At 38.2% G+C, this 12,236-nt stretch overlaps 1 protein-coding gene across 1 annotated transcript in view; it reads right to left on the bottom strand.

Annotated features, from left to right (window-relative positions):
* Positions 1-1,043: 1,043 nt before the first annotated feature.
* The window catches only part of LOC107662016 (sulfate transporter-like), a 13,042-nt gene continuing 1,849 nt past the window's right edge, over positions 1,044-12,236 (bottom strand). The window contains exons 2-4 of the mRNA XM_016451867.1: positions 2,952-3,557; positions 2,128-2,867; positions 1,044-2,040 (exon numbers count right to left, since the gene is read on the bottom strand). Coding sequence (XP_016307353.1) covers positions 1,266-2,040; positions 2,128-2,867; positions 2,952-3,539 — 2,103 coding nt within the window. The 5' untranslated portion in view covers positions 3,540-3,557 and the 3' untranslated portion in view covers positions 1,044-1,265. The remainder of the gene's footprint in view (positions 2,041-2,127; positions 2,868-2,951; positions 3,558-12,236) is intronic.

Here is a 12,236-nt window from a genome sequence, read left to right as displayed (position 1 = left end):
GTGCTAGCATTCTATCAATGATATATCTGGTAAAAGCTCCAGCATTTTAGAAAAATCATGTATTCATAACCTGTTCCGATTCAGCCAGTAGGAGGACAGATTGTGTCATTTCCCTGATCCTGGTTTTGCGCTAAAAGTCGAATCATCCGGTTATGTCTCCTGTTCCTTCAGACCTGTTCAACAGGTCAGACATGATGGCATTAAAATGCTCTACCTGAGCCCTCATTATTCTCTACATGAAATTAAAGCGGAGTCAAAGAAAGACCTGACCAAACATTTTTGTTTGGCTCCTTCAGCAAAGCCTTTCAAGAAAAAAAGGATGCACATTTTCAAAAGCTGCTCTGTGGCTGCACAGTCACAGTGACAAGGCACATCGGCACACTCTCTGGTGCTTCTGCGATTGAGGTAAACATCTGATGACTGGGTGAAAGAGTTCAACTTGCATTCACCCTGACAACAAGCGCTCAGTGTATCCAAGCTTTATGGTCATTTAAACATGCACAAGTACCCATAAAGCTGGGTAAATGTCACAAATGAGATTATATACATCATATAATTCTGACTGAATGAGCGAAAACTACAGTGGAAGGAGATAAAGAGTAAATATACAAGCTGGAGCTTGTCTAGCATTAATCATTTCTATTCATGTAGAAAGACTGAGCCCTTGAATACAGAGTTTTAGCTATTTAAATTAAGCCAAACATGTTATTATTAGACATGTAAATGATATCAAAATACATCATTTTAAGACCAGAAAAAAAAATCAGATTATCATCCTGACTGGGCAAAGGTCATGGGATACACAATGTCTTGAAAGTTTGAACTTATATTTAAAGGTCCTGCTGCACAACACAACACGTTTTTTTCAATAGCAATTATGTTGTAACAGATATAAAATAAACATTGATTGTCTATGCATTTTAAGACATTTTGAAGGGACAGTTCTCTCAAAAATGAAAACTGTCATCATTTACTCTCCCTCATGTGGTTCCAAACCTGTATGAATGTATATATTTTAGCACTGATTTAGTGTTTTTTTTAATGCAGTGAAAGTCAATGGGGTCCAAAACAACACATTTTGGACTCCATTGACTTTCATAGCATAGACAAGGTGCATAGACAGAAACATTCTAGATATCTTCATTTGTATTTAAAAAAGTGACATAAACGACATAAGGGAAAGTAAATGCTCATATAATTCCGAACTGCCGAAACAGACAAATATTAAATGCAAAGACAATTTTGGATCAATGCATTACAAGGTATTACACAACAGTGTCACAATCACCATTTTGTGACTTCAAGCTTTGGGCATAAGAGACGGCATCACTAAGAGTGTGAAACTGTATGTCTTTGATCCCTTTCTTTTGGTCATAATAGCCTCCCCTTTGCAAAGAATCAATGACGGAGGTGTTGCATCGCGCCAAAAGCACATTGACTCCCAGCTCCTTGTAGCCCTTGCATACCTCTTTCAAAGCATTGACTCCAGCAGTGTCCAGAAACAGCACTGGACTGCAGTCTATGACCAATGTGTGCAAACTGTTGAGCTGTAGCAGATACACATTGGTGGACACGTCCATCTCTTGTTTTTTGTCTTCTCCATCTTGTTTCTGATTCCTCTGCTTGTCTAGTTTCCTGCGCCTGGCCTTCTCTTTAAGTGGATCCAGGCCCACATTGCGGTACAGTGACTTCTTAAAAAGAGCTTGGTTGGCATAGTAGATGGGAGCCTCGTATCGGAAAACAGCCACCCCTGCCTGGCTCTGGAGACCCTTGTAGGACGCAAGGTCCTCAAAGAGCTCGCGGTCCCCTGCTTGGCCCAGCTGACGGACTTGTGCAGACTGGGTTCGGCCTAGCACACAGAATGCAGAGACCAGGACTCCAACCAGTAGACCTAGCTCAGTGTTCACTAGTGCTGACGTAGCCATGGTAATCAGCCAGATGATAGTGTCCAAACGGTTGACACGCCACATTTGGGGAATGTCCCCAAACTTTCGCAGTGCCCCGCGGAGGTTGACGACTATGATGACGGCCAGAACACATCTGTAGAGGTTAAGAGGACACAATTAGGTGAAGTCTCGAGGAAACAGACACAATTTCACATGAAAATGGGACATAAGTCATACATACTTCTGCAATGAGTAGAAGGCAGGTGCGATAACAAGCAGGACGAGCAGCAGTACAAGAGCGGTCACCAACCCCGAGATCTGAGTCTGGCAACCAGTCGACTCCTTCACAAGAGTCTTGGTCAAGGCGGCGCTGGTTGTGAAACAACGGAAGAAGGATGGAATGATATTACAGAATCCAATAGCATACATCTCCTGGTTAGGGTCCACCATATAACCATGCTTCTTGGCAAACATCTCAGACAGAGAAACAGTAATGGCAAAACCAACAATGGCGATTGAGAACGCGTCAACAGCGATATTGGGTATGAGAGACCAGTTCGGAAGCTGAGGTGGCATGAAGCCTGTGGGAATGTTGCCGGATACATCCGAGCCGTAAGTTTCCTCGAACTGGCCAAAGTGGGAAGCTAGAGTAGCAGCAATTACCACAAAGAGTTCAAAGGGAATAGGGGCCTTGAGCTTGGCCTTGAAGCGGTCGTTGAGCTCTTTGGTGGGTACAAGCACAAGCAAGCAGAGCACGCTGGTTACGAGGTCACAGAGGTTGGTATGACCCAGATTCTTGAAAAGACTGATCCAGGTTTTTATGAGCGAACCCCAGCCTTGGACACGAGGAAGGTGAAGCCCCAGGAAGTACTTTATCTGGGATGTGAGGATGGTGAGAGAGGCACCAGTTGCGAAACCGCTCAACAGAGAGTCCGAGAGGTAGACGGCGACAAAGCCAACCTGTAGGAGGCCCATCAACACCTGCAACCCAAGCAGAGCAATTAATACATTTAGATATTTCAAAAATTCTGATGGAAGAAGACTAATCTTGATAGATGGACCAACCTGGTAGACCCCTGCTGTAAAAGTTAGTGTTGCTGCCACCATGACTGCATAGCAGCTTCGGTCACAGATTGGACCAGTGCTGTTGTCCACATTTACCAAGGTGGTCTGATTGGTGTCTGATGGATATCCTGCCAGAGTAAGTTCCCTGTCCACAACCTGTCCCACCAAAAGACACAATACCCCAAAAATCCCAACAGAGATGTGCCTGGAGGTGCCCAGTAGGGTGTAGATAATGCTGGCAAAGAAAGATGTATAGAGCCCATAAATAGGGTCTTGTTCTGCCAGTAAAGAATAGGCGATGGACTGGGGAACCAAGAGGATGCCCACGATAAGGCCAGACATGGCATCCCCAATGATCCAGTCTTTGAACTGATATCTTGGCAGCCATTTCACGATTGGGATGGAATCTATGACCAGGGCTTTGACTCGAGCAGAACTGCAGGAACACTTTTTTCCCACCTTCTTTTTCAACACTTCCTTCCAGGGCACTTTCTCTTTTACACACTCTTCTAAAAGGAAAGGAACATCTGGCCCCTTCTTAGCATCATCCTCTGCTGAAACACTGTCACAGACTTCTTCAATTGGCATAATGTCCAGAAACTCTCACTGAAACAGGACAGAAAAGCACATTGATTAACTGGGCTTAAAATAAAGCAGTTTGGTTTACACAGATAAAGAAAGAGAAAAGGGTAATCTTAAGAATGATTATTTAAGACTCATACAGAAATGAGCGCAACAGCGGTCCGTGTACGTTTTGATCGTTTCTTTTTCAATTTGAAAGGAAATAAGCAGAAACAAGAAAACGGTCGTTTTTTCTTTTTTTTTCATGTGTTCAAAAAAAAGCTAAAAAACCAGATGTTGGCTCGAATTTCATTTTTTTGGTTCATGGGTAGAAAACGGATAAACGACTTCAAAATTCGTTTTCCCCTTGTGGGCAGTCATGACACGCCCCTTTCCGACAATTGGTCAACCAAATCTGAGCTCGTGACATCATCCTCAGGTCGTTCAACAAAATAATAGTCCTCTGCTGCTGTACAGGGGCAGGTCCTTGATCGGGCTTTCTTCTGTGCACCCTAACGTGTTTCGCAGAAATATTTATTTCATAAATTTTAATCAGCAGCCTGTTTTATTTAGTTGTGCGCGTAGCCTAGGTAAATCTGTATGGTGAAGAAGCGCAATTTTTTTAATTAAATTTTTAATACAAAACTTGGGTTAGTCCATATTTGACCCAAAGTAGGGTTGAAACAACCCAGCATTTTTTAGAGTGTAGGGGGGTCCCGCAGATATTTTTTGGTAAAAAATAATGATGACAAGTCTGATTAAGCTCATGCAGTTAGGATACAGTACATTTCGTTAATTAATTGTTTACAGACATTCATGTCACTAAAGTCTGTTTTTAGGCTGTCAAAATGTAAATGCCTCTATCAAGGTCGGCGCCAGAGCGCACAAAGTGAGGGGGCAATGGGGCATGCACAATTTTTATTTACTTATTTAGGCAATAATTCATTTATTTACCATTTAAATGATCATTTTGCTACCATTTCTGCTTGGACATATTACACATATCAAATCAATTTGTGTTATACATTTTCATTTTAATTTCGCAACTTATAAAGTGTTAAAATTTGCATGCAATTTAAATATTAATACTACTGTTGAAAATGGCAAATGTAAATTATATAATTTAATTTTCATTTTCTTTTTGCACCAAACTTTGCACATATGGGTAATGGAAAATGGAAATTTAAATACAGAAATACATTGCCATTTTGAATATTGCATTGCCATTTTGCATATTGCATTTTAAATTGAATTTCGCTACCTATATGCTTCCATAGTGGGCCAGATGGGCTGAATTTTAGCACCAGTCCAGCCCTGATGATTCTCCTCTTCTAGGGCCAGAAAGAAGACCTTCTAATAATAAAACTATTTAACGTAAACTCCTTAAAGGAGCTGTATATGCTCAAAAGTTGTTGCTGCTTCTGGAAACCTGTTTGCTTTTGCTTCATATATCTGGGGTTATTGTATTTATTCTTTTAATGTGTTGTAGCCTGGAATATTTAGTGTGCATACTCATTGTATCGCTGTGTGTTGGAGATTTGATTTAAAAACAAAACAAAAAAAACGAATTATTCCTGTGGAAGAAAACGTTGTGGCACCAAGATAGGCTACTATGAAGGGGGCCCTTGGGTTTGCTATAGCCCCAGGGCCCTATGTGTTCTTAATCCGGGCCTGGGCACAGTGACCAAGGGTGGCCGGGCCGGACCCCCTAGGCCCCCCGTGGTGCCGACTCCATGTAATGTAGCCAGCATTAAGAATGTGACTGTGAGGAAATTTTACCACTGATTAATTAACATGGGACAACATCAGTGTTATCCAAATACACTCGCATATTTAACAAGAAAAGATGTCAATGACGTTCGGCATCTGTAGCTCTTATTTATCGTTAATGTTTGATGTTAAGATCTTCCACCAATCTTTTAACCGAAATATTATTAGCATTATTCGTTATTAACAAAACGAATTAGAGGTAAGCATAGGCGACCTATAGGCTACCCGCATTGTAACACAAATAAATGAAAGACCTATGGATTTTCCCCTCACTGACAAAGAAATGCTTAGTTTTTGGTTCATTAAAACTCACTAAACTTTTATTAACAAAACGACTAAGACTGATTACATCTGCATTAAAACAAACTTTTTCCCCATTAAAACGAACGCTCAGTGGTCCATTATTACTTTGAAAAAAATATTTATTTGTTTAATAGCCTAGTTTGTCTTTTTTTCATTAATTAACAAAAGTTCTGCGCGTTTGCCGGAGCCGCTATGGCCCTGTCAATCTTGCGCTGCGGCTCGTGCTGTACGAAGCGGATGCTTGTCTTCTGTCCAACTCAACTAAGCTACATTATTTATGTTAGGCCTATTATATAAAAATCAGTGGATGGCCGAGCACCGGCACAAGCCTTAAGAGTTAGTTATTTATCTATCTAGTTATTTATCAACATGTTAGGCTACACTCTGAAAAATGCTGGGTTAAATATAACTCAGCGCTGGTTTAAAATTTTTTTAGAGTGTACTAAGCGTCTAGGGCTGTGCACACTCATAACATAAATCCTGGCTAAATGCAACATTCCCGCGGCTATGATTAGCCTACAGTACAGTAAAAAATTAAATCCACCCTCAGCCGATTTGCATTTACAGTAGGCTATTTGCAATCACCATCGCATGTCCAAAACTGAGCGTATTGTCTAAAACAGTGCTCGAATTCGAATTCGGATTCTAAAAGTGTGGTACGCGAAATTCAGTAGCAATTTATTTGATTATTTAATCTTCATTTACTAGTGAAAATTCCAGTCTGAGCAATGGTGCCAGCTGTCCCTTTGCACCATCAGGTGGAGATTTCACTGAGTTTGTTTGCATGCACTAGTGGGTTATGTTAGTGTTGCTATAGCATAATATCATTTATAAGAACAGGCTTTTGAGTTCATTAACAATATATACAAAAAGATACATATTCAGTCAATGCAATGTTAGGCTATATAACAACGAGAGACGAACTATTGTTCGTCTTTTTAATTGCTTACCCTAATTAATATTTGATGTGATTTCCAAATACATTAAAATATCTCACAAAAAGTAGAAAATAAACTCACTGGAGGGTATCACGGTCAAATTCAGTAGCAATTTATTTGATTATTTAATCTTCATTTACTAGTGAAAATTCCAGTCTGAGCAATGGTGCCAGCTTTCAGGAGATTTCACTAATGAGTTTGTATGACCGCATGCATAGGCTACTGTATACTTCAAAGAATGTCATGCACAATCATTTTGATTCATTTTGGACATTTTGGGTAGTTTTGATGCCAGTTTGGATGACTTTGTAATAATCATAAATATAGACTAATAATTAATTAATGATCAGTTATAATTACAGACTTGTCACAGCACTCATTTGTAAAAATCATGGGAGTTGTTTGCTTCATCCCCACAGCCGAAGCAATCCGACGGGACTCGGGCAGAAATCATGTTCATGCTAATGATTTATTAACGTAGTAGAATGAAGTGAAGCAGGGTGAGGCTGAAAGCCGTCGAAGCAAAACGAGGCCGCTGAACGAGCGTGACACACGGCTGGAAAGCAGCGGAGCTTTTATTATGCCACAGTCGACCGCTTCCGCTCCTTCCGGTCGTGCGTATGTGGGGTAAAGCAGCGGAGCTTTTATTATGCCACAGTCGACCGCTTCCGCTCCTTCCGGTCGTGCGTATGTGGGGTAAAGCAGCGGAGCTTTTATTATGCCACAGTCGACCGCTTCCGCTCCTTCCGGTCGTGCGTATGTGGGGTAAAGCAGCGCTGTTTTATCATACTAGATACATTTGAAAGTTCTGTTATAATGCTACTCTGTGCAGTCGTCACCGGTCTATTAAAACGCATAACATATTAAAGCGTCTTTGGTGTTTCCATGTTTTCTACAAAACTGGAAATCGAGGGGTTATTACGTCATTGGCAGGAGACACAATGATACTATAGACACGGTCCGTGTCACTAGTTAAAATTGCTTATTTCTCTGGATTTAAACATTCTTCGAAACATTTGGAATAATGCAAGTACACAAGTCAGCAAAATATATAACACTGTTCTGGTGGTTTTTGGATATTTTAATAAAAAATCTTACATATTGTGCCTTTAATGATCAGTTATAATTACAGACTTATCACAGCACTCATTTGTAAACCATTTTGGATAAAAGCATCTGGTAAATGACTAAATGTAGGCTAAATGTATAAAACGTTAAAAATTGTAATAATGAAAATTTAGTCCACGTTTCCAATGTATGTAGGTGAAATAAATATTTATGTGAAACGCGTTAGGGTGCACAGAAGAAAGCCTGATCTAGGACCTGCCCCTGTACAGCAGCAGATGACTATTATTTTGTTGAACAAACTGAGGATGACGTCACAGGCTTAGATTTGGTTGACCAATCGGCGGAAAGGGGTGTGTCATGACCACCCACAAGGGGAAAACTCATTTTGAAGTCGTTTATCAGTTTTCTACCCGTGAACCAAAAAAAATATTTGTGACCAAATAAAAAAAAACTAAAAAACAACCGTTTTCTTGTTTCTGCTTATTTCATTTCAAACTGAAAAACAAACTATCAAAACGTACACGGACCAACAGCACACACAAATGGTGTGGTTTCATATTTAAAAGTATCATTGCATTTTTACCAACACTTCTTATTTGTATATTCAAAAATTATTTCTGAAAACATTAATCTTACAACATTATTTATGCATTTGCAATTTTGCAGTGTAGATGCATTTATGGCACCTCAGCTTCATCAAACCGTCTGCGTAAATACATCTAATGCACTTCAGATTAAGTTCTGCAGTTTGTTGATAATGATTTCATTTGAATGGTAACAACTCTACAGTTTCTTATTATTTTAACTGAATTAATTGAAACAATTTAAGAATTTGATGTGAAAGATGACACATACATTTAATATAGTTAGAGAAAAGTATGTCCATTTATAAACATAGTGGGAAATGACATATGTTTTGTTATATACAGCAACTCATTTCTACCTCTTTCCAGTCAGAGAGTTGTTTAAGTGAGAGAACAACTTAGTCCAGATTGGGGGAAATTGTAATGTTTAATCATTTCTTTTATTATGTAAATAATTTTATGCATTGAAAAAAAAAGTAGATTTTGTTTGTATATGCTGTCAATTATAGTTTTGGGAAAGAAAATTGGAATCTGCAAAAATCGGTATCGGCAGGTCACACTTAAAAAAAAAAAAAACATAACTTGAAAGAAAATAGAAGAAAGTTGCAATTGGTGCATCTCTACTTTTTTCCCCCTTGAAGCACAAGATTACATATCAGGCAGAAATTACAAGCTTCTGTTTCACACACAAGGAATGTGTGATTTAAGCCATAAAAATATCATAAAAGTAGTTAATTGAACTCATGTGCCACATTGGCATGAGGCAGTCATATGAACTTTTCTGATACTTCACAGTTCATTGCTGTTGTTGTTGTTGTTGTTTTGGAAATCGAGTTTCACTGTTGAGGGCAAGTAAATGATGACAATTTTCATATCTGAACTTTCCTGTTTACAGAGTCTGTGAATTTAATACCATACTTTTTCCTCCATACTTCCACAATCAAAGAATAATCGATCATTCTTTACATCAATAAGGCAAAACAACATTTGTGAAAGGGGGGGAGGGGGACTACTCACTGCCCAAGAAAGAGATTAGAAGAAATCAATCTATCAATGTCACTATCAGCAGACTTCAGAAAACAGATGACAAATATTATCACTCATTATGACCGTAGGAACAAAAATGTAAGAAGCATCTGGCACAGTCCTGCTACTTTGCCAACTATGGAATTTAAAGTCTTTAGAGATCTGCTGCATGATTTGGTTCATTTTTCAGAAAACATCACTTAGAAGTAACACATGAGGATCATAAAGTATTAATGATTAAATAAAGCAGTAAAATTTGTACTTTAGGTTAATTATCAACTACTTAGAAGTACATAAATGACACAACATAGTACATAAACTGAGTGCATTAACTACTGAGCTGGACTGTTTGCAATTACTGCAAAATGATCAAATAAACATAAGTGAGCATGGAACTAAATCACTTAAAAAATAAATAAATAAAAAATCTTACTGACCCCAAACCTGAACGGTAGTGTATATATAAAGAAAAAGAAAATGATAAAAGAAAAAAAAAATGAAAACACCACATAGATACCCCTCTAACTTGTGTTTGCTTTTTGTTTTTTTTAAATGCACTTAATAATTTTCCAATGATGTTTGATGCTTTATTTACAGTGGGTAAAAAAAAAGAATTAGCCCCCTTTAAAATAATCACATTTTGTTGTTTTGCGGCCTGAAATGAAGACGGACACAGTTCTTGTTTTATCCAGCTGTATTTACTTGCTAGTCCATGAGAGAAAGAAAAAATATCATCTGAGTGATTAGGATTGCTCTGTTCAACAGTCATTTTGCCTTCTGTTTTAAAGACCTGTTCACACCAACACGAATATTTGGTACAAAAATTCAGTCAGATTTTTGCATTTGATTTTACAATGCATAAATAAACAGTAGAAAAACTGAATGAAAATAGTTCCAAAAGTATTTTTATTTTTTCTAGTCTTTGCTAAAGCATTATAAGTCATGAACCAAAGCAGCCATAAGGTGAATCACAAAAGTTCAAACTTTGATTTTAAGCAAAAATGTATTTGAAAATCAGAAACAGTAGAAAAACTGAATGATAATAGTTCCAAAAGTATTTTTCTTTTTTCTAGTCTTTGCTAAAGCATTATAAGTCATGAACCAAAGCAGCCATAAGGTGAATCACAAAAGTTCAAACTTTGATTTTAAGCAAAAATGTATTTGAAAATCAGACAAAAAGGCAGAGGTACAGTATACTTAACGGCTTAAGTGAGGGAAAGAACTAAATTAAACAAACTTAAACTAAACTTTTTTTTAGACAAATATTAAACTATTGATTTAAAGTTGTTAATTTTATCTATAGAAACAATATATTTTAAGTTTGTTGCAAAATGTTAATATATACAGAAATCATTTGCAGTGCTTCATGGGAGTGGGCGGTCCCTGCAAAGCTCTTTTGGTGCAATTTGCTCACTGTGACTCTCTGATTGGTGGGATTTTCTATACAGCATCATGGGTAATGTAGTTTTTCACCATAAATTTAGCTGTTGTGATTATTTTAAAATAAGTTGAAATAATACGAACTGATGGCTTCAGTAAAAGCATATACCATCGATTACCAACCTTGGAACTCACAGTTCTGTCTTTAAAAGTTTATAAGTTATATAAACTAAAAAAAAAAAATTTTTTTTTTTAATTTTGAAAAATCAATTTTGCTATGGAGAAAATTTTACAGAACCTGACTGTGGCACTCCATTTAAAGAAAGAGAGAGAGGGAGAGAGAGAGAGAGTCTGCACAGATGCATTAACAGCCATTCATTCAAATGAAAATGTTTATTGCACTGAATTTTCACACCGAATATTCGTCTAGGTTTGAACAGGCTTTAAGACAACACTTTCTTAATGAAATTAGGGAAAAGCATCATGTGACTTGATATTTATAGCTAGTGGTCGACCAATATATCGCCACGGCTGATATATCGGCCGATATTTGGCATTTTTCAAATATCGGCATTGGCCAATAAGTTTTTCTGTTTGGCCGATGCGTTCGTGGTGGGACTTTTATTTTGATGGCGCTGATAACGGCAGCGCCTGAACACACAGTGCTCACATTCTCCCTCTTGTTCACTGTCGTCGTTAACAGTTCTGTCCACGGAGAGAAGTCTGTCTAATAATCAGATAGAACTATTAAACAAAGGAATTAAAATGTATACAAAAAAGTATTATAACGATTGCTTTTATATTGTTAGTAATAGAAAGGCAAACATTATAATACTTTCTTGTCTCGTCAGCATTCAGCAAATACGCATTTATATAATTTAAACAAATCTTTGAATGACTAATAAACATCTAATTTCAAAATCCTTGCAAACTTAGTCGAACCAGCTGTGAGATCTTATGAAGTGTGCATTTGTATCCTGCATGATCGCGTGTTCTCTGCCTGACGGTCGGTCCGTTCAAATTGAATACGGACAGGAGGAGAGTTCAGCCTCACTGGAGATGCGCAATCGACAACTTTAAACTCGTGATTTCAAATTATGCAGCGCTTCATGCTTTTGCCCACTGCCATATTCATGTCATTTTCACTGTGTGCTGTATGTAAAATGAGTGTTACCCATGGGCGTCTCTAGGCCATTTTTAGGGGGGCTATAGCCCCCCTAAAATGACTACTCAGCCCCCCTAAAATTTTGCGATTATCTCCATAAACTGTACACGAAATTGTGATCGCCTTAGTCCCCTTTAAATTTAATATGAAAATGGCGGCAGACTTCGATCGGCTCCTCCCTGTCTTTCAGCGCATTCTTCAATCCGCAGACCGCAGCGGCTCAGTGCGAGAAACAGAGGACAAGGTGTGTGTTTATCGATATACTGTTATAATATATGCATCTGTGCAGTTTTTTGTCATAAATCCAGTTTACAAAATATCATGGGAGAGCAATAATCGGTTGGTTCCCCATCTATTGTAGCCTAAGTTTTCACTGCGTTCACCCCTCATCACACCACAGCTGTTTCCTCCAGCGAAAATTAAGCACATATGAACGCATAGGCTACTTTATAAAACGACCATGTTGCTATTTTCATTTGAAAATGTAACT

Source organism: Sinocyclocheilus anshuiensis, unplaced genomic scaffold, assembly GCF_001515605.1.
Source record: "Sinocyclocheilus anshuiensis isolate Anshui unplaced genomic scaffold, SAMN03320099.WGS_v1.1 scaffold535, whole genome shotgun sequence".
Classification (NCBI taxonomy): domain Eukaryota; kingdom Metazoa; phylum Chordata; class Actinopteri; order Cypriniformes; family Cyprinidae; genus Sinocyclocheilus; species Sinocyclocheilus anshuiensis.
Note: the sequence above shows the minus strand (reverse complement) of the source record. Positions and strands in the feature narration are given on the sequence as shown.